Raw genomic sequence first — 23,834 nt, 5'->3', positions numbered from 1 at the left:
TTTCCCCTTCCAGAAAGAAATGCAGCAGGGCCCTCTGCCCAGAGACACACCTCCCTGCCTCTGCCCTTCATTTATCACAAGTGAGAAATCCATAGATTTCGTAATACAAGTTTATTACATTTTGCCTGCAAGTTGCTATTGAACCAGAGATTTCCAGTGATTTATTGTTGTTTTCTTTTAGTGATTTATACAGGGCTCATGTAAGAAAGATCACAAGGGAAACTTTGCTGGTGGCTGTTATTCTGGAGAGAGAGGAACTTAGTAACTGGAAATTGTAGAGGAAATAGATAAATATGTGAGAATGCAATTTCAGGAAAGGCTGTTTGCTTTGCAAGCTTAGCTATAAATATTGATGAATGGATGAGGAAAAGGCTGTGGATGCTGTCTCCTTAAACTTTAGTAAAGCCTTGGATGCAGTTTCCCACAGCACAGTCCTGGAGAAACTGGCTGCTCATGACCTGGATGGATGCACACTTAGCTGGGTGAAAAGCTAGCTGGATGCCTGGGGGGAAAGAGTTAACTCCAGATTGTGGTCAGCTACTAGTGGTGTTCCCCAGCACACAGTACGGGGACCAGTTCTCTTTAGAATCTCTACTATTGATCTTAATGAGAGGATTGAGGCACCATCAGTAAGCTTGCAGGTGACACCAAATTCAGTGGGATTACCGCAGAGGGTCTGGGACAGGCTGGATCAAGAAGCCAAGGTGAATTGCATGAGAATCAAAAAGGCCACGCGCCAGGTCCTGCACATGGATCTCAACAACCTCATACAATGCTACAGAGTCAGACAAGAGGGGCTGCCTGGTGGAAAATGACCCAGGGATGTTGGTTAACAGCTGGTTGTTTGCTATAAATTCATTTGCAGTTGTGGACACGTTGAATATGTCAAGTTAACACCTTTGAAATCACTGCTGTTGCTGTTACTACTGACACAATCCTTGCTATCTTTTACTTGAGCATTATTTTACTGTCTCTAACTGAATCAGGGGAATACAGGGGAGACCTTCTTGCTCTCTACAACTACCTGAAGGGTGGTTGTAGCCAAGAGGGGGTTGGTCTCTTCTCCCAGGCAACCAGCACCAGAACAAGAGGACACATTCTCAAGCTGTGCCAAGGGAAGTTTAGGCTCGTGGAGAGGAGAAAGTTGTTCCCAGAGAGAGTTGTTAGCCATTGGAATGGGCTGCCCAGGGTGGTAGTTGAGTCACCAACCCTGGCGGTGTTCAAAATGGGATTGGATGTGGCACTTGAAGCCATGGTCTAGTAGTCATGAGGTGTTGGGTGACAGGTTGGGCTCGATGATCTTTGAGGTCTTTTCCAACCCTATTGATTCAATGATTATATGATCTGCATCTTCAAAAAGCAGATGCATTTACCTACATCTTTAAAGAAAGCTGCCAATAGGCAGTTTGTTAAGTCTCTGAATTTGGCGCTGGAAATGGCTTTCTTGCTTTGGACTAGATTCAGAACTTCGTATCTGTGTTTGCTTTCAATCTTTCCTCTTCTTTTATGCTTTTCATGATTTTAGTTGGAAGAATCAACCTTTTTCTTTTGGCTACATTAAATATAGAAATATTCCCTTTTATTCTCACAGTGATTGGAGAGAGTGTTTTCAATGGTTTTGAAAAGAACTAGAACTACAGTGGTGTCTCATCACCTGAAAAAGAAGATCACTCTATGTGAAAGAGCACATAGTTTTACTTCTTTATTATCAGTTAGTAAGCTGCTTGATTTACCTTCAGTTGCAGAAACTTTTCCTTTGGTTTTTTTGTTTCCAACTTGCTGAAATGCTAGGGCAATGAAGTGGGAAGATAAGGAATTCATAAATTAGTTTATTCATCACTGATTTTATAACCAGCATTTTGTGAACACTTTTTTGGGACACAGACATGAATGATGTGAACTTCCCAACAAAGAGACTGTTCATTTTCCACAGATCTCTCGAGCAAATATAATTTTCATGGCTTGTGTGGTTCTGAAGGTATCATCTGAATTTATTCTGTATGAAAGTTACTTGGCCAAGTTTCCACTACATGTATCTGCAGGTGCTTCAATACTCTAGCTCTTTTTAATCTGTACTTCTTTCTGTAGAAGAGTAGCTCCTGACTTAAAGTGATGTGAACTGAAGAATCAGTTGGGACACAACTATACACTGCATTATATAAATCCTGACAATATTTTCCCATGATGAATAGAACTTACAATTTCTTGCAGTATTGTTATAAGCATTTTCAGCATTTGGTCACAGTAGTCATTGAATCATACAATCAATAAGGTTGGAAAAGACCTCAAGGGTCATCAAGTCCAACCTGTCACCCAACACCTCATGACTATGAAACCAAGGCACCAAGTGCCACATCCAACCCCTTTTTGAACACCTCCAGGGACAGTGATTACACCACCTCCCTGAGCAGCACATTCCAATGGCTAACAACTCTCTCTGGGAAGAACTTTCTCCTCACTTCCCCTGGCACAGCTTGAGACTGTGTCCCCTTGTTCTGGTGCTGGTTGCCTGGGAGAAGAGACCAACCCCCACCTGGCTACAACCTCCCTTCAGGTAGTTGGAGACAGCAATAAGGTCTCCCCTGAGCCTCCTCTTCTCTAGGCTAAGCAACCCCAGCTTCCTCATCCTCTCCTCATAGGGCTGTGCCCAAGGCCTCTCCCCAGCCTTGTTGTCCTTCTCTGGACACATGCAAGAGTCTCAATGTCCTTCTTAAATTGAGGAGCCCAGAACTGGACACAGTTCTCAATGTGTGGCCTAACCAATACTGAGTACAGAGGCACAATGCTAACTTTAACAAAGTCCTGATGTTTAACAGGCTCCCAAGATCGTTTGTGTAGTGGTTTACTGGGAAATAGAACCATCTGAGGAATGCATACCCAAGGCACTCTGTCAGGTTGTGGTTTACCAGGTCTGAGCATTTCTGGACATGGACAGAAGAAAATCTAACCTGCACCTGCCCATTTGGTGACAAAGAAAATACAGCAGCTCTCTCACACACAGATATCTCATGAATGCCCTTTAAAAGCTAAAAAGCTGGACTTGATGATCTCTGAAGTCTTTTCCAACCTTATTGTTTCCATGATTCTATGATTCAATACAGATACCTGAGGGGATGTTGTATTAAAGTGAGGTTGGTCTGTTCAAGCAAGCCACAAGTGACAGGGCAAGAGGAAATGACCTCAAGTTGTGCCAAAGGAATGTTTTGATTGGATGTTAGGAAGAATTTCTTTACTGAAAGGGTTATCAGGCATCGGAAAAGGATCCCCAGGGCAGTAGTGAAGTCCCCATCCCTGAAGGGGTTTAAGAGTCATGTAGACATAGTGCTTAGGAATATGGTTTAGTCAAGGACTTGTCAGTGTTAGATTAATGATTGGACTTGCTGATCTGAAAGGTCTGTTCCAGTCTAGTCAATTCTGTGATTCTGTAATACCACTCCTGTCCTGATAGTACAAGGAGCAGGAATGAAATGTTGATTTGGATGTGGAAACAGGCTCAGCCATAAATAAGACTGATGTCTTATTTAAATTAATAGATGTAAGACTATTTTGCCTGGTTAGGTAGTGCAAACCTTATGGTGCAGTTCGCAGTTGTGGCAGAACCATAAAGGCACTTTAGCTTTCTCCACTTATTTATACATAATAGCCTGCCTGCCTGCCTGCAGGTCCTGGGAAGCACCTGGGATGATGCTCACTGTGTAGGTTCTTTAAGAGCATCATCCTACAGAGTTTCTTCCACACTTCTTGTGTGGCACCTGGTCTAAGGTTTAAATGGAGCACTACCTTAAGTATAACTTTTCTTAGCTTCTTAACAAATGTTCTTACAGTGTCTTATGGCCTACTTCTCTTCCATAGTGTGAATGTTATTCATTATTAGTCATTCAACTATTTTAGACACATTTTGTGTCTATTCTTGTCTTCCATCACAACACTTTAATGGCATTCTGAATGTATTGTACTTTTTGAGGGATGAATTGTGTGAGCGAGCAGAAGATTATCAGTTACGCGAGCGTCAGAAGCGAGTCACTGTGAGCTGTGAGGCTGAAATATCGACTGCAATGTAAATGTTCAGCTTCAATACATGTGAAAGTGTGCATTTTTTATTTATTAGCACTTATCTAATTACAGCTGAAGCTGCATTCTATTGATATAATAGAAAAGGAAATTAAGAAAGAAAGGTTAGGTGATGAATAAGCCTTTGGCCAGAATATAGCAGCCAGCAAACTCTTGCAGGGATGCACACAGAATGACTAAGTGGAGCTCAAAAAGCTTTCTTAAAAATTTAGAGAGGACTGTCAACTTTTACATCTGCACAGGACATCTCCATCTCTTTTTATTATACTGATAAAGTTATGAGTTGAGACTGCTGTATTAATATTCAAGACACTTCAGAGGGTTACTTGAAAGTTTCCTGAAATGAAAAAGTAGCAGCTGTTTTGGTATTCTTCAAATCCAAGATGCAAAGATTTCAAGAAACTTTCTACACATAGTGAATGCATATAAATATATCTATATGTCTCCATATTTATATAGTTCTATATTTATATCTAGCTAGCTAGCTAAATGGATTGAAAAGATGGGCAAAGAAAATTAACAATTACATCTAGAGGAAGCCTGGGATATATTTATATGGAGAGGAGAAGACTCCAAGAAGACCTTACTGGGGCCTTCCAGTATCATAAGAGGGCCTACAAGAAAGTTGGGGAGGGCCTTTTTAGGATGTCAGGTAGTGATAGGACTGGGGGGAATGGAGCAAAACTAGAGGTGGGTAGATTCAGATTGGATGTTAGGAAGAAATTCTTCACCCTGAGGGTTGTGGGACACCAGAACCGGTTGCCCAGCCTCATCCCTGGAATTTCTTAAGGCCAGGGTGGATGTGGCTGTGAGCAACCTGATGCAGTGTGAGGTTTTCCTGCCCATAGCAGGGAGTTGGAACTAGATGATCCTTAAGGCCCCTTCCAACCCTGACAATTCTGTGATTCTATCATTATGCAATGCAGAGGAGCTATGGGCAAGAACTTTGAAAAGAAAACAGATGGTCAGCTCTGTGTCCTGTAGACTTCCAGTATGGCCTTTACTCTTCACTTGATTTCTCCATCAGTTTTTGTTTGTTTGTTTGTTGGTTTGTTTGTTTGTTTGTTGTTTTTTAATGAAAATACTATGGCCTTACATCTCTAAACTGTGAACTGGTGGAAAGATAAATATTAGAAGACCAGGGGTAAATAAATCCATATTAGAAGATCTATGAAAATACTCAGAACACAATTACACATTTTGAAAATGACTTAATCCTAGGTGAAGGTCTAGTAAACAGGAAAATATTATGTTCATGTGGGCATGCTTGAGCATCAATAGAAGATTTGTGAGTATAACACAGGCTGCTTGGAAAGCAGTGTCGGTGTGAAAAATGTTCTTTCAGCTGCTGTCTCTGTGTCATTGATCTAGAACCAAAGGGGGTTTCCCCTGGATGAAAGATTGGGATGAAATCAGGGGAAACATGTAGCAATATCCTTTTCAAACATCATGGCTGAACTCGTATATGCAACCTTGTTCTTCTCTTTTCCTATCACCAGGAGAGTCAAGGAACAAAGCACAGAACAACTAAGGTTGGGGCAAGATGCCAGGAACATTATAGAGATCCTGCAAGTGCCTGATGTGCATGCAGGACGCTTAAGCTGGGTGGAAACTTTGCAACACCTGCTGTGACTGTGGGATGGGAATATTGGAAGTCCTACTGCTTGGATCTGCTACTGCAGAGAATGTGGGGAGGTGTTACAGCTTGTGAACGAGACCTGAATGGTTTTGCAATGACTTTGTGCATGTTTACAGCAGATGGTGAAGATTATTTGATTTAAAATCCATGGGAGGAAATAAGGAAACTAGCATTCCAATCAGGTCAAAATTTTCCCCTGGTGTAGCTCAGTTTCTATTCCAGTTAACAGTAACAGCATACAGAGGCCACCTTGAGATGAAGGCTTTTTTTAAACTCAGAATAAAATCTTTTAAACTGCACTGAGGCAAGATTTTAACATTATGAATCCTTTTTGGACTGATTATGTCATTAAAAAAGTGGAAAGATTTTCCTCTTTGAGGACTGCTCTACCGAAGTCTGCAGAGGTGTTAATTACTCTTCCATAGCCAGATGAGGTGAAGCCCTCTTTTATCTCAGTGTCTACTATTTTAACACAGGCACAAGAACTGAGGCTATGAACTTCAAGGAAATGGATCCCACACCCCTGCACAGGGCAGAGATGTGCCCAGAAAAGGCAACACAGAGATGTTTCAAGAATTTTGTTCCATTTCTCTGCTAGTGCTGATTAGAAAAATGCAAAGAGAGTGAACTAAAATGAGCGATAATTTTGCACCACTCCATGCTTTGCAGCAGCAAGTGTAGTTGGAATGTATTTGCTAGAATTTGGGGTCTGTTGTTAAAAGAATGCCACAAATCTGCCTCTCACTAGAGACTACTTTTGTTTAAGCAAACACATAGGCTTATCAGCAATGTATTCTGCGAAGTTTGGGTTGTATGCTTAGAAGCTTAAAGATAAATGTTTTAGACATACCCTATATAGATAGATATTAAAAATAAATCATCCTCTGCTTTAGGATATCTTTGCATTCAGATCTTATCTGTCACTGAATAACTTTAAAGCACTGTTAGCCTACCACCAACTCTTTCACATGAATCATTTTCAAGATTAAGATATCATTTCTCTGAGTCACTTAACAATTTAACCATGCATTGAAAGTCTTTCCCCCCCCCCCCCCTTTCTAAGGCCTAAATCCTGTAACAAAAACACCCTCCTCAATTTTATATAGAATAATATTTACCCTTTCAAGGAGGAATTGGAAAAGTCATTTTTACTTCTGCTGCTCATCAAAGTAATACTCAATGTCTGTATGTTCACAATATGAGGAACTTCTTCTCTGCTAGTGCTGGTAGTTTTGTTCTCAGTGAAAAAATTTTACTTTCAAATTGTGTCATTATTGCTTTAGGTGGAAACCATTAACACAAAATGTTGTGGTGTTGTCTTGGTCCAGAGACAGAGTTCTTTTAAATATTCCCGTGTTGTGAAATTAGAGGCACAAACGAGGCCAAAATATCAACAGCTAGACTATTTATTACATAAATAAAGTGGACATAAGAAGGGGAGAGGGAGAAAATAGAGAGGGAGAGAGAGAGAAGAGAGAGAGAAGAGGAAAGGAATTATATTGCCACACCCCTCACCCCCCCCAAGACAGTTTGAGTCTGTGGAGGAAAGGTGCTGCAGGAGATGTTGGGTTGGTACAGGAACGGTGCTGAGGCTCTGGCTTTGCAGAAGAGCTGTGGTCCTCTGGGCAGCCTGGGTCTGTAGAGAAAGGGTGCTGAGGCTTTGGCTGGAGAAGAGATGTGGTCCTCTGGGCAGCCTGGGTCTGTAGAGAAAGGGTACTGAGGCTTTGGCTGGAGAAGAGATGTGGTCCTCTGGGCAGCCTGGGTCTGTAGAGAAAGGGTACTGAAGCTTTGGCTGGAGAAGAGCTGTGGTCCTCTGGGCAGCCTCTTTTCTCCGGAGCAGCATTGTCCTGGCTTTCCCTTCTCAGCGGCAGGGTCCGTCTCCTGTGTTTTCCTTCCTCTCCGTTTTCTTCTCCCTAACAAGCCAGTAGTTGCTCAAGTCTTTTATACAATTTTTAGTCCTTAGGTATGTATCCAGGTATTGTCCCTCAGGAATTCCAGGGGCCAGGAAATCATCCTTAGGTAAATGTCCAGGTATCGTTTCTGTGTATTTCTGTGTGTTTGGGCAAGGTGCTTGATGGGGGGGGGGGGGGGGGGGCCTCTGCCTCCTCCGTCTCCATCCAGACAAGCCCCCACACTCCTTACACATCAGGAAACAGGTGGTGAATCCATTGTGTCGCCCTTCCAGGGTACTTGATGGGTAGAGATTATCTTGCCCTAAAGGCGTGCTGGCTGGGTCCTTGGGTCCATTGTTGTAGTTCAGTGTTATCATGATGCAATCACAAGCTGATTTGCATCCAGAATTGGTCTTTGCACCTTCCTTCCAGTGATTTTATCTTTGTTGACTCACACCAAGAGGGACAAACTTTTAGTCTCTCACAGGTGTATTTACTTGAAAAAAAACATTCATTTGGGATTTGGATATATTCTGTCAGGTGAGAAAATAAGATCTTTGGCAAGAAACAGGAAAAACTTGAGATTTTCTAGGATTCTATGATGCTGTGCCACATGGATATCTTGCTGCCTAATGAGGGATATTTCTAGGAATTACGGAGAATGATTTCATTTCTGGAGACAAATAGTGTAGCCATTACTAGGATAAATTAGAAAGCACTGTGAATCTCATATCTGTATGGCAGTGGAGGTGCTCATCTGCTCCACTCCTCCTTCCTCACTGACCCTGGTTCCTGCATGGTTGCCTCTCCCATATCTGTATGGCAGTGGAAGTGCTCATCTGCTCCTCTCCTCCTTCCTCACTCACCCCGGTGCCTGGCTGGTTGCCTCTCCCATATCTGTATGGCAGTGGAAGTGCTCATCTGCTCCTCTCCTCCTTCTTCACTCACCCCAGTGCCTGCATGGTTGCCTCTCTCTCAAGTCCCACTCCTCTTCTAAACAGAAAAGCTCTCAAAAGAAAAGAATTTACCCAACAAATTGAACTACTTACAGGAGCCATGCCAGTAGCCCCCTCCTCTGCTGCCAATCCCCCAGACAGAAAACCAACACAGAGGAACAAATCTGGAATTGCCTTTGCAGAGGTTTTTAAACTGGTACCCTTGTCCTTGGTGAAGATAGAGGATTTTGTAACCTACTATTTACCCAGTGAGTTTCAATACATTTTATGACTATCATTATTTTACAGATGGGAACAGATTTGGTTTTTCCCTCCCCCCTTTTATTTTTTCCATAACAAACAAACAGAGAAGTCAATGTTTTTTTTTTTTTCTCTAATCCCCTCTGAAGGTTTCAGGGATGTGTAGAGCTGAGTTTCCAAAAACAAATAACAAGGGGAATGCATACAGCGATCTTGCTCCAGAAGGTTTCCTGCTATTTAAAGATAAATGGCAACTGTTTTCCTCCAGTCTTCATTTTGACATTTTAAAAGATAAGATGTACCTCTCAGCTTATATCAATTCACAAGTACATCTAAATATCCCTTTGGTGTCTCTCTGAAATGTCAGATTTCTAAGATGAACAGGAAGGTAAAACTTCTTTTTGCTGTTTAAGAGCACCTATTTTCAGTTTCTGAAGGAGGGAAGGTATTATTACCAATCAATACCAATTTCAGGTGTGGAAGCAAACAAATAATGGATTTTTCAGGGTGCTGGCAGTTAAGGATTCAGCATTTGGGATTCAATTCTGTTCTTACCTCATATGCATATGGAGAAGCTGGAAATGAAACGTTTGATTTTTGGACAAGCCTCAACGTTTCTAAAAGCAACAGTAAAAAAAGACATATCACACAGGAGAGTCATTTGAAAGATCAACATTTAAATGTCCAACTTCCAAATCCGGAGAAGATAAACCCTGCTGCCTTTTGGGGAGGGAGCAGCTCAGTGTCCCTTTGTCACGCTTAGCTCCTGGTTTAAAGTGTAGTAAATGACACTTTTCTTGTTCTTATCAACTAGACTTCCTGCAGGTTTGATTTTATAGAAGTATTTTTGCCTGCGTTGACTACTGTTAACCCCTGTGGTCTGCTATGTTCTCAGGAAATTACTACACAAATTGATACAGCTGTAAATAAAATGATCTGTAAAATTTCCCAATAAAACCTGCTCTCTTTTAAACCTGGTCCTTAGGAACCCTTTACTTTTCTTTCCAAAGTCATTTCAGGTATGAATTATGGCAGACAGGTTCATAATACCATCAGTCATATGAGACTATTTGAGCAGCCTTAACAGCACACAAGATCTTTTAACTACTACCTAACCACTGTCCCCTTCTGTGTCCATTGTCCTTGAGTAATCAGAATGATGTAGAAGCTCTTTGAAATACATTCACACAGAGGAAATGTTCACAGAGGGAGAAGGCTAAAGGTCCTATCAGCATAGTGTGCCTTGGAAAAGATTTTGGAATAAGTGAAGGCATTTTTTATACTTCCTTCAAACTTATACAAGACAAATTGACTACTTTCTGTGGAGTCTCCTTCTCTGAAGACTGTCACAACCCACCTGGATGTGTTCTTGTGCAAGTTGATCTAGGAGAACCTACATTAGGTGATGGGTTGGACTAGATGACCTCTGCAAGTCCCTTCCAACCTTCACCATTCTGTGATTCTGTGTAATTGCAGCCAGAGAGAGGAGGGAGAGTACATGAGAGAAACAACTCTACAAACATCAAGGTCGGTGGAGAAAGAGGAGCAAGAGGGTTCCAGACACTGGATTCAGGTTTTCCCTGCAGCCTGTGGGAAGGACTCATGTTGGAGAAGTTCATGGAGCACTGCCTGCTGTGGGAGGGACCCCATGCTGCAGCGGGGGAAGAGTGTTAGGAGCCCTCCTTCTGAGGAGGAAAAAGCAGCAGACAATCACAGGATCACAGAATGCACTGGGATGGAAGGAACCTCTGGAGGTCATCTAGTTCAACCTTCCTGCAGTAAGCAGAGATGTCCCCAGCTATAACAGTACTGACTGCAAACAGCATTCTTCATCCCCCTGTGCCACCGGAGGAAATGGGGAAGAGAAATTGGGAGCAAAGTTAAACTGAGGAAGAATGGAGAGGTGCAGGGGAAGGTGTTTCAAAATTTAGTTTTTATTTCTCATTACTCTATTCTGATTTAATTGGTAAGAAATTAGATTGATTTCCCCAAGTTGAGTCTCTTTTGCCAGGAGGTTCTTCACCATGAGAGTGGTGAAGCCCTGGAATGGGTTGTCCAGGGAGGTGGTCGGGGCCCCGTCCCTGGAGGAGTTTAAGACCAGGCTGGATGAGTCTCTGGCCAGCCTGCTCTAGTGTGGGGTGTCCCTGCCAATGGCAGGGGGGTTGGAACTAGATGATCCTTGTGGTCCCTTCCAACTCTGAATGATACTATGATTCTATGATATCTCTAACTGGTGATCTCTCCCTGTCCTTATCTCAACCCATTAGCCTTTTGTTATGTCCTCTTTCTTCTGTCCAGCTGAGGAGGAGAGTGATGGAGCATATTGATGGGCACTTCACATCCAACCAGGGTTAACTCCTCACTGTATCCTGAGAAAAAGTCATTACTACAATCCCATACTATATTTCACATCTTGGAATACAGCATTATTAACTTCTAGTTTTCACCTCATAGTATTTAGTAGTAGCACTGCTCATAGTGTTATTTACTGGCACACATTTTCCTTGCACTAGATAATAAAACAGCTTGATAGGAAGGATCCTTTATTCTGCAAACTTCTTACTGAAATAGATGAGATCAGAAGATTGGTGGCACATAATTTCTTGGAGAGTGAATGGAAAAGATTAATACAATCTGCTTCCTTAAATTATCAGATGCTCTCTATTGATCAAAAAATAAAACTGATACAGGTACAATAATAGAAAAGGAAATTAAAAGAGTACACAGCACCATATGTAATTATAAGTGCCTTTTCTGAATCCAATCATTGAGTTAATTTTCATGCATCATCCTCTCCATATTCCATAATCTCTATTCTATTTCTTTTGTCATGCAGAATTGGCTGCTGCACAATCTCCAACCCTATTTTTCACATTTCATAAAGAATATTACATTTTTATAACTATCACTCACCCATAAATCTGCAAATGTTCCCTCACAGGCAGCCCCAGTTACAGCCTTCTGAGCCTTTAGTCTACCTTTTAATTCTGACAAGTTTGCCAATATATACATGGTATGTGTTGAGAGGTTATTCTCTTTGCACTTCAATGACATGAAGTGTAGAGTGAGACTCTGGAAGTCTGTAAACTCCAGTAATGGTTACAAAACTCCTTTAACATATTATATAAACTGTAGAGTAAGACCCTGGAAGTCTGTAAACTCCAGTAATGGTTACAAAACTCCTTTTACATATCATTCCCTTTGAGTTATTCCAATTGCACTCATTCATACATATGGGGATGTAAAATGACACAGCAGAAAGGAGACAGTTGAATGTTATCCATGGCAAGAGAAGATTTAATCTGTGTGTCTACAAACATTAGCTTAGAATTGTCACATTTCCACTCAACAGCTCATGGAATCTCCTTCATACTCAGAAGATGTACACTAGGCACCCACCATCCATTTCAGGACTGAGCTTTGGATCAATACCCTACTCACAGACTCTGTTTCAGACAATGGTTTTGTCTATTTGTCTATTTAAGTTGACTTCCCCTGTTTCCATCTGCCTTTCTAGCATGGTAGGAAGAGTCTTTGGTGCCATGGTTTAGTTGATTAGATGGTATTGGGTGATAGGTTGCACTTGATGACCTCAAAGGTCTCTTTCAACCTGGTCTATTCTATTCTATTCTATTCTATTCTATTCTATTCTATTCTATTCTATTCTATTCTATTCTATTCTATTCTATTCTATTCTATTCTATTCTATTCTATTCTATTCTATTCTATTCTATTCTTGCCTTTATATTTTACCATGTATATCCAATAGAAAACATGATCCATATTAGTGGATCTAAGTAGTTTCCTAAACTATTAAAGTTTACCAGGACTGCAGATTATCCATAGCAAGGAGGTACTTAAACAGCATTTGGAGGACAGCAAAAGTTTGTGCCCAGCTGGACTCCTCTTGGTCTTCCCCTTCTGAGTTCTTCTGTACTCTGTTACTTACTGTCCAGTATCTGTATCTCTTGGCCTCTGGTGCTGTCCAGAAAGGATGGTAGAGGCTCTTTGTTCAGGTGTCTACAGTGGGTACTAAGGGCTTCATTTCTCTCTGCTCAGCATTTTGCTCCCACATACATGCATCAAAAAGGTAAAAAACATGAGTCCAGTGAAGCATTATCCATTCCCTGTGCCTATGCAAGCGCTGGGAAATTGGCTACATGCTTCTGATGAGGTAAAGGCTTTCTGAACAAAAGTTGTTAGACCATAAACCCACCAGATGAGAAAAGGAGGATGCCACAGTCAGGGATAAATATCACCTGAACAACAGGCGCAGGTACAGGGTGGGTTTTGTGGTAGAAACCATTTTTTTCTGCATAGGAAAAGAGTGATTATTTTGAGAGCTGCAGAGGTCTGTGGACTCACTAGGGGTGATGAGCTGGGCTTGAAAAAATGCAGCAGATTATCATATATCCATTAGACAGCCCTTCACTGAAGAGTTCTAATCCCTCGTCCTCTTCTCCCTGCAGTGCTCTCCTTACCATAGGCTGAGACACCTGCCTGCCCAATTGCAACAGCGGTGGATTTGATAAGGTCACCAGGTTAAAGCCCAAGGCTCAAACCAGTGCTTAACATACAGTGTCAATTTATATAGTCATTCTTTCTCTTCTCTGTTCCCTTAATTAGTATTTAAATATTCAAACTGAAGTGGAATAGGTCGAACAGGAGCCATTAATGACCTGAATCCAGAATACTCTGTAGCCTATTTATTGGAGTGTTCATCAAGATGTGGAGCAGAACTTCAAATCTACCAGCTCTCTCATTTAGGGCAGACTGCACTGAGGCTTCTCACATCCCAGCTGAATTGCCCTAGCAACACTATTATTATTTATAAAGGAACAAGTTTTGGGTTTTTCTAGCAGCATGACTAGCCCTCTGCTTTTAATACTCTGAGCCTTAAAAAGGCATTGTACATTCAGTGTTTTATTGGGTGTGTGCCTGTTTGCTGTTGGCAGAATGAGGAATACATAATAAGTATGAAGTAACATAAATACAGAAAATTACCATTTTACATGTGAATGACTCTGAATGGAGTAGAGGTATTCTTTGGTTTGGTTTGGGGGTTTTGTTTGGTTTTGTGTAGTTTTATTCTCTCCTGGAGTAGTCAAAACTATAGCTGTTCCACTGTAAAATCAAGTGTCTGTTCTTGACCACGGACTCCTGTGCTTGCTATGCTTTAAGGAGAGCTCAACTTACAAATACAAAGGGTATTTTATCTAAGCTGCGAGGACTGCAAGCTCTCTCCAGACTCTGAAAGTCACATAGTGCCCTCCTCAAAGTTGTCACCAATTGTCAGAGTTTATTTATACTCACCAGACTTTATGGGTCTTCAGACTATATCCTAAGTGACAACTCTGAAACCAGAGGAACAGTAAAAATCTCGGAGTTTCGGGTTTTTGGAGTTCAGCAAATCAATCTGTTGATACAAAGGTGACATTTGTGACCTGCTGGGGTGGCACTGTGTGCATGAGGAATTGGGATGTGAAGTCAGAGGTATCTATCCCTGGAGTAACCTTTTTATAGAAATGTATATATAACTTTTTTTTCTTGAAGTTCCCATCCTCATTGAAAATCAATAGCAATCACAACCCAAAGTGCCAGGAGGCTTTAGGAGACATGTGGTGGTGGATTAAAATCAGATGGCTGAAATTGTAACAGCCTTCAGCTGCACCTCTACTCCTGTGACGGATGTTGCCTCCTCCAAAGCGGGGACAACTGATCTGCTCATGAATCTGCTGATCCACTGCAGTGTAAACTGACTTGGATTCTGCTTGGCTGTAATGCAGACAGTGACATTTGTCTTAGAAGAGAAACATGTGCGATATGGGCAGCATGGGTGTCTGGAGAACTTCAGAAATCTAGTTTTAACCTGTCACTGAATGACTCCTGTCAATCATAACAGTAAGACTCGCTAGGATGCAGCAAGTGGCTTCAAAGCAACAGAAATGCTTGTCTTCTCATTCCTCCAGTGGGCACCTCTCGTGGGCAGGAGCTCTGCTTAACTTAGGTGCTTTTCTGAGAGAGAAAGATAATTGCTGTTGGCTGAACTGACAGAAACATTGCCCATGGACAGGTCTCCTCTTTGCTGGTCTAGCTGGGTAAATAGCATCACTTGCAGGTTTGGAGAGAAGTTTAATACTGGCAGGAGATGGAAAAATATGCACATAACACCTGGGTACTGCAAAATAAAGAACTGGCAGAGAAAAGCATCAGGGCAGCGCCATGGGTGTTGCAATAGCAGAATGGCTGTAGGAGGAAGGCAATCATCTTGATCTTATTGCCTCTTCTGTTTGAAATTATGACAGTATCAATATGCAAACCACCCCACGTGCAATCATACAGTAGCAAGCAATGTCGTCCTCAGGAGTCCTCAGCTAAACTCCTCCAGCCAATTTTATTGTTGTTAGCATCTAGGGACATAAAATCTAATTTCTCTTTTCAGTGGTTTAGGGCACCCTCCATGAATTCATCTAGGTGCTTCAGAAGTTACTGTCTTGTTAATGGTGTCTGACGGTCCTGTGAGGATATCTCTGGTCTAACAACACAGGAGACCCTTCTTAGCGACTTGAGTCATATACTTCAGACACCTGTATCAGGAACCTCTGGCCATATAACATTTTCCTCAGCTAACTTCCAGTCAGATTTGAGTCAAGAGCTGTTCACTCCCACTTGAGTGAGTGTCAGAGTGGTGATTTTATTGTAGAACATTCTGAGTTTTAAGAGGAATCTAACTTGCCTACCTCAGCAGCCAAAAGCATGCAATAGATAACCTTCCAGCATGCTTGAGCTTCATCTCTGCAGTGTTGTTCAGACTGATAAATTGCAGGAAAACCTTTTCTCCACCAAAAAAAAGACACAGCAGTCTGAATTAAAAAAGTTATGTAGACTGAGTAGGAAGGAGCTGTTTTTACATAGCAACAGACCTAGATGAATGATCCTTTGAAGGCTAATTATATGTATAAGTCTATTTCTATATACACACATAGGGTTTTAATTGCCTGTATTATAGCTGTGCAAATATCTGTCATTAGTGTGTCCTTGGAGATATGCTGTGGCACTAAGCAGATTTGTCAAGATGAGACAGTACCTTTCTATTCTCTCTTACACATCATAAACTCTGACTGATATCCCTGAGGGGAAAGAAATGCATAATGTGTCTTTTATGACCTGTTGCATGCACAAATTACTTGCATCTCGAATGCAGCAGGATAACAAAATGCTATTGATTTTGAGTTTGACTTTAGGAAGCTGATCTTTATTGCCAGTTGTCACTTGGCAGATTTTCCCTCCTGCTGTTAAATGTTTGATCTAAAATTTATGTTTGGAGGCATGAAAGCTGTGATGGGTTTATAATAATTTAATTCTTAGGGTTGTTTTTTTTGGTGTGTGTGTGTGTATATACATTCTGTGCTGGTAGATAGACATTATTCATAGGCAGAAATAAAACATTCCACAAATAAAACTAGATTTCAAATAAGTTAGAAAAAAAAATGTGTAATGTGCCAATCTTGTTCTGCTCAGATGCCGCTGCTGTGCAGAAGAGCAGCTTTCTGGGGCTTGAAGCAAGGCACTTCTCAGTGTCAGGATGCTTGTGCAAAAGCAGCTTTAAAAGACAGAGCTAAGGGAAGTAGACACAAAGGTAACACATTACTGATTAAGCAAAGTAAATGTGGAATAGTTCAGGGCATGAATTTGAGCACTCAATGGATGTGACAGATTCAGAGTTAGGGAACATCTGAAACGGGAATTGTCCTTCCCAGTTCTACTGATATTGGTGAGATACAGAAAGGCCATTTCAGTATCATTTTAAAGCACTGTTTTCACCCTTTTTTTAGGTATAATGTATGTGTCTATAGGTAATATCAATGATCTAATGTTTTCTCCATTTATTTCCTTGGGAATATGAATGTAGTGATTGCGAAAGGAAGGCTCTATGTATATTGTGATGGCAAACAATTGTGTGCCTCCAACAGCCTTGTACCTTGTACCAGAAGGTGATAGTTTCCAAATGCATATTTACCATTTTATATGTGAAAAGTGAAACTCCATCTGTTTATGGTTGTGTAGAGCAGCCCTGTTCCTTTCCTTACCTCTGTCATCCTAGAAATGGTCAGCCTTATAGATATCAACTGTGACAGAATATAGATAATCTCAGGGTGAGAAGCAAAAGTATGAGCAAACTAAGCATCTCCTGATTCCTTGACATTTCAGACAAGGGTCCCTGAAATCTCTGACATTAATTTAGGAGAGCTGGTAATCATCAACCAGACCCAGAACACACATAACACAACTTTGCATATTTTAACAGCAGCTTACAAGCAGATAGTGTAAACTAAGGCAAGTGGAGATACTTTGCTCTTCTACTGGCTTTGACTGTGGGGTTATGAATATTTCTACTATTGTTATTCTCTATCATTGACAACATGTACCGACATTATTTAGGATTACTTCCTTTGGTGAAGAAGAGTAGTTGGAGAACTTTCAAACATAGACAGGTTTCAGTTGCCATAGTTTTAGACTGTGTCCGGAACTAACATTTCTTACTACCCCAGGAAGAAATAAATGAAGTCACTAGGCAACTGTTCACGAAACAATTCATGTGTCTCAGCTGTTTACTTATCAAATGTATTAGCCTTCCTACCAGCTTTCTTGCACCAAACCTATGCATTATGGCATTAAACCTGCTTTGACACTGTAGAATAGAATAGAATAGAATAGAATAGAATAGAATAGAATAGAATAGAATAGAATAGGATAGAATAGAGTAGAGTAGAGTAGAATAGAATAGAATAGAATAGAATAGAATAGAATAGAATAGAATAAACCAGGTTGGAAAAGACCATCAAGATCATCAAGTCCAACCTATCAGCCAACACCATCTAATCAACTAAACCATGGCACCAAGTGCCCCATCCTGTCCCCTCTTAAACACCTCCAGTGATGGTGACTCCACCACCTCCCTGGGCAGCCCATTCCAATGGTAAATCACTCTTTCCATGAAGAATTTCTTCCTAACATCCAGGCTAAATCTCCCCTTTCACAGCAGCTCCTGCTTCTTAAGAGATTATTTCAGTGTGTTAAAAAAAAAATAATGCCTCAAAGAAAGGTACTTAAAAATCAGCTTCAAGCCTCTTCACAACTTGTAAGAACGCTGGACATGTAAATCCTTTGTGTTTTTGCTAGATGAGACGTTGCATACACGTTCTTACTGCCATTGATACACGTCCTTGACAGCGGAATTCCAGCCAACCTGGAGTGGCATAGATGCATTAGCTCCATTACAGTCAATGGAAGCACACTTAATCACATCACCTGAGAGCTTGGCCTGCAGCCCGTAACAAGACAGTTCTTTGGAGAGTAATAATACTTTATGCTTTCATCAATCACTCTCCTAGGTCTGTAGCTGTTCATGGCAGACTGAAAAAAAATGTCATATTATAATTAAAAAGGCTGGCCATGGCTGTTTCACCATGTTTGGTCCCAAATTAACTTTAATAAAAGTGACCTCAGTTCAGGAAAAACTTCTTCCAGAAAGCACAATAACTTCTCTTTAATAAAGCAGGGTTTACACTTACTTGAAGTATTCTGATCACAATATTGTGGCGGTCAGAAGGGACCTCTGAAGATCATCCAGTCTAATCCCTCTGCTAGGGTAGGATCACTGGGAGTAAATTGCACGCATCCAGGAAGGCTTTGAATGCCTCCAGAGAAGGAGACTCCACAGTATCTCTGGATAGCCTGGGGCAACAAAGCTGGGGAGAAGCCTTGAGCACAAGTCCTATGAGGAGAGGCTGAGGGAACTGGGATTATTTAGCCTGGAGAAGAGGAGGCTCAAGGGAGACCTTATTGCTGTCTACAACTACATGAAGGGAGGTTGTAGCCAGGTGGGGGTTGGTCTCTTCTCCCAGGCAACCAGCACCAGAACAAGAGGACACAGTCTCAAACTGCACCAGGGGAAGTTTAGGCTGGAGGTGAGGAGAAAGTTCTTCCCAGAGGGAATTGTTAGCCATTGGAATGTGCTGCTCAGGGAGACAGTGGAATTGCTGTCCCTGGAGGTGTTCAAAAAGGGATTGGACATGGCACTTGAAGCCATGGTTTAGTAGTCATGAGGTGTTGGGTGACAAGTTGGATTTGATGAACTTTGAGGTCTTTTCCAACCTTATTGATTCTATGATTCTATGATTCTAATTTTTTCCCTTATGTTCATGTGGAACCTTCTGTGTTCCAGTCTGTGTCCATTGCCCCTTGTCACAGAATCACATAATGACAGAATCACCAAGGTTGGAAGAGACTTCAAAGATCATCAAGTCCAACCTGTCACCACAGACCTGTCACTGGACACCACTGAGAAGAGTCTGGTTCCATCTTCCTGACACTCACCCTTTAGCTTGTAGACTGACTGCAGAACAATTTCGAAACGACGCTCATAGTCGTGATTCTTAGTCTGCAAGTGTTACATTCTGTTTCCTCTGCCCTGTTTCCCCAGGACGTATGTCTACAACCACAACAATAATAGATGGTAAGAACGGATCCATTCCCTCCTCATCCATGAAAGTGGGAAAGAAATCAGTCACAGAAGACCTCGTGATGACGTTCAGCTCACCAGCAGCATGGCTTCTTGTCGTTGCTCTGATTGTTACCTGGTCAGCAGTAGCTATCGTGATGTTTGACTTGGTGGATTACAAAGCCTTTGCAGGTAAAATACAGCATATTCTGTTTTTCATCTTGTATACTAAATGTAGTAAGGAGTGTGTAGTATGCAAGTATACATGCCTCTCACCTTCCTGGAGACAGCAATGCCTCTGCTGAGTTCACCAAGACAAGACACATTGTGACAAATGTCAGAACATATTCGTTTACACTTCATATATCTTTGTAATTTAAGTCTCTCCATTCTGCAGCCCACCTTCATCCTGGAAAATGGGTATGTTGACAATAATGTAACACATACGTGAGGATGGATGGACAGATTGCTGCTTTGCAATTTCTATACAAAATCATTTCAGGAAAAATGAAAGTAATGATTAGTTGACATTTTCTCAGATATATTTGGAGGTCTTTCATGGTTGCCTGAGTATTCTGACATCTGCTTGCACAGTTCAATGGCAAGAGAAATGGAAAGGATCATTTCTAAACATGCTAACCCTAATTTCACCTTCAAAAACCAGAAGTACAGAGGACCAAATTCTTGGTAATAGTGAAGTCCAATCCTTCTCTTCAACAAGGCAACAGTTCTGGCCTAGATGAAGACTTGGCAAACTGAATGAAATCAGGTTTCAAGGTACATACTGGTTACTAAGGGCAAAGGTAAAGTAGGTGATACAAGGACTGTGATCATGGCCGAGGAATAAGAAGAGAGGAATGGAGTACCTCACTGCTGATTGATTTTTCTGCCTTGTATCTGGCAATGACATATAACCAAAACTAAAATAAATTAACTACCTGTTTATGAAGGGTACATAGCATACATGAAGCCACTTCAGCAGTAAAACTTCTGTGAGGTAAAGGGCCAGTATCTGTTGGGAAATACATATGTGAAACAGAAACCAAATTGTTAGAGTCCTTATTGTTCTTAAATAAGAACTCCAGCTCTGAAGTTATCCCACCTTTCACAATAATTAACTAGGAATTGAAATTCAGCCTTCAGCCTTCTAGTTCAAAAGAAATTGAGTTGATGTTTCAAAGTTAATTTCCTGGACTTTATTAGTTTACTGATAAATCCATAGATTCTTTTGTCCTGCTATATATCAATATTGACCTCAACGTTTCCTTTAAAAGCTTTTGAGACATGAATAGATCTTGAAAGAAACCAACCAATCCTGGATCAATGGGTGACAAAGGAGCTTGAAATGTAGAGAAAACATTATCACAAACCTCTCTTAAATTCTTTGCCTCTCACCTGTCTGTTTTCAGAAGGAAGTCACTTGAGTCCCAGCAAAATGTAAAGTTACTCTTGAGCAACAAAACAGGCATCAGATTTGAGAAGTGTGGCTAGCAGGTCGAGGGAGGTGATCCTCCCCCTCTACTCAGCCCTGGTGAGACCCCACCTGGAGTACTGTGTCCAGTTCTGGAGCCCCTATTACAAGAGGGATGTGGAGGTGCTGGAACGTGTCCAGAGAAGGGCCACAAGGATGATCAGAGGGCTGGAGCACCTCTCCTATGAGGACAGACTGAAGGAGTTGGGGCTGTACAGTCTGCAGAAGAGAAGGCTCCGAGGTGACCTAATTGTCGCCTTCCAGTATCTGAAGGGGGCTACAGGAAGGCAGGGGAAGGACTTCTCAGGATATCAGGTAGTGATAGGACTAGGGGGAATGGAATGAAGCTGGAGGTGGGGAGATTCAGGCTAGATGTGAGGAGGAGGTTCTTCACCATGAGAGTGGTGAAACCCTGGAATGGGTTGTCCAGGGAGGTGGTCGGGGCCCCGTCCCTGGGGGTGTTTAAGAGCAGGCTGGATGAGGCTCTGGCCAGCCTGATCTAGTGTGGGGTGTCCCTGCCCATGGCAGGGGGGTTGGAACTAGATGATCCTTGTGGTCCCTTCCAACCCTGAATGAAACTATGAAACTATGAAACTATGAAACTTGGACACCACAACACTGCAATGAAAATATAAACCAAGAGAGAGAACCCACTGTGTTCTGCTTTTAATTTCCCATATTAACTATCAATCAATCAGTCAAGTTCTTCATCTGTTTTCAGTGATCTATAAAGAACCAGGGCATAACTCAGGCTAAACTCTTAAACTAAACAATTCCTGAGCGGACTGTCAGCTCATGCATGCTCGATATACTGGTCAGGGAAAGGCTAAGCAATGGGGATCTGTATTTATGCTGGAGACTGGAAGAAACTTTCTAAGCAAATGGAAATCTGATGTTCATGTTGCATTGGTTAAATGAATTTAAATCACACAAGTGTCTCTAGAAACAGACATTTTCCAAAGCAGTCTGCAGAAATTAAATGTAAAATTCAATCTACATGATGAGATTGTATTTTGTGACGATGTCTGAGATGTGATACTTTAGTATTTGGGGTTCATGGGCTTGATTTTTTTTTGTACCCAAAGACATTTCTGTTCCTAAGTGATTAGTGATGCCAGCATTTAAATGGAGTCTCAACAACAAAATGTTAAGGGAAGGAATTCCTGTGCTCCTTCAGACTGGGAGTAGATTATTTTCAATATTTACACAAATATAGCAATAGCTACATGGCTTTTGTCAGGACCCTTGGGTTTCAACTCCTGATTTCCTACACAGTCTGAGTTTTCCAAGTTAAACCCACTGTATGAAAAATTAATGGAAATAGCTGAAGACCTCACATAGGACAACTGCCTGGTGTTATTGATATTAGAATGATTTTTTACCCTCTGACAGTTTGACCCTGGAAGTAATTCCATCTCTTTATATTGAAAGCAGAATTTGGAGCATATTATTAAGCAACTCCTTACATCTAAAAGCCAGTGATATTTTCTCTTGGGTTTGACACTCTTATTTGAACAACCAGATCTGATTAAAAACCAGTGAATAGTTATTTTCTAGACTGTGAGTTTAGTTTTGCAAGCCTGATTAAGATGAATTTCCTAGTTTTCAAATGTAGATGAAAGGTGGGAAAGAAATTATATTCATCTGTATATGTTTTAATCTATAAAACACAGAATATTGTGTCTTTTTCTCCTTAAATATCACTTGCCTTTCATAAGTCAGTGCATTCAATTTCTTTCCCATTTCTTTACCTGAAGTTCCATGAAGTTGAAGTTTAGAGAGTATGCACAGCATATGAATGAGGCAAGCTGAGAGAGCTGAACTCTGCTAGTCTAGAGAAGAGGAAACTGAGGGGTAGCCTAGGAGCAGCCTGAAGCTTTTGAAGGGCAGTTACAAAGATGACAGAGAACTCTGACCTACAAGCTCCCACCAGAGACTTCCATTATGTCTCTGTGCCAGCAATGACTGTCTCCATAGCAGAGCCACGCGTAGTGAGTGTACCTCACAGGATTGACTGCAGCAGAAAACAGGAGCAGGGAGATATACTAAACAAGGCTGGGAATTGTATGGCTGAGTAATTTACACAGGTTTGCTTCTCCTGATTACAGAGCTGCTAGCATCTGGCCAATTAACAAAGTCTAATGCCCTGAATTATGAGTTGCTTAGATCACAGAATTGAGAATGGTAGCAGTTGGAAGGGATCTCTGGAGATCGCCTACTACAACATCCCCAAAATCAGCTTGCACAGGGATATGATCAAGCACATTTTGGAAGTGTCAAGAGAAAGAGACACCACAACCTCTCTGGGCAGCCTGGACAGCTCCTTAGAAATCTATCTGCATTTAGATATTTAAATGTATTTTAGTCTGCTGTATTCAATGCTAAAGAGCCCAAGGTCTCTCAGCCTTTGCTCCTGAGAGATTACACAGAAACTCATGGAGGTCTGTAGGAACACAACACAGCAGCAGAGTATGAACTTGAACAGACTATAACTTGAACTGAAGCATTGCTCTTATTTCAGCAATTAACAATTTTGCTTTCATTATCTTAAAGGCAAAAAGGGCATGTATTATTAGTATATGTATTTTAGCTCTTATGTATTCTTTTAACTTATTAGAGTAATCCTCACATTGCCACTCTGATTACAGTGCCAACCCACAGATTTTATCTTCTTGATTACTACGGTTTCATGTTCTAGAAGTAAACTATAAAGTTGGGGAATTTTGACAACTTATATCAGATGAAATTTATCCCAGAAGTAGCTATATGAAAATTGGGAGTTTGGTTGAATCCTAACATACATTTGGTAACTTACTTTTGTGGGGGGCCTTGCTATTCAGTATTTGAAAAGGAGCCTTTAGAACTGAGGGAGGCTGTGAGAGCATAGCAGGCTTTAGTTAGCTGGAGTTAGATTACATGAAGCCAAGTTCCACTCACAGAAAGATTTAATATTTATGTTGAGTAATTTTACACATCCAGAATGCAGAATCAGAGAATGCACTAGTTTGAAAGGGATCTCTAAAGGTCACCTAGTCCAAGACCTCTGCAGTAAGCAGAGACA

General features: G+C 41.2%; 1 protein-coding gene across 9 annotated transcripts in view; it reads left to right on the top strand.

The window, feature by feature from the left end:
* The window catches only part of TRDN (triadin), a 236,471-nt gene that overhangs the window by 18,587 nt on the left and 194,050 nt on the right, over window positions 1-23,834 (top strand). For all 9 annotated transcript variants that reach the window (XM_068162336.1, XM_068162339.1, XM_068162333.1 and 6 more), the window contains one exon: window positions 19,285-19,494. In XM_068162336.1, the coding sequence (XP_068018437.1) occupies window positions 19,290-19,494 (205 nt within the window). In that variant the 5' untranslated portion in view covers window positions 19,285-19,289. The remainder of the gene's footprint in view (window positions 1-19,284; window positions 19,495-23,834) is intronic.

The sequence above is a fragment of the Melanerpes formicivorus genome, unplaced genomic scaffold, assembly GCF_026170545.1.
Source record: "Melanerpes formicivorus ecotype bairdi unplaced genomic scaffold, bMelFor1.0.p_v2 SCAF_63, whole genome shotgun sequence".
Classification (NCBI taxonomy): Eukaryota; Metazoa; Chordata; class Aves; order Piciformes; family Picidae; genus Melanerpes; species Melanerpes formicivorus.
The sequence above is the reverse complement of the archived record's forward strand: the minus strand, read 5'-3'. Positions and strand labels throughout refer to the sequence as shown.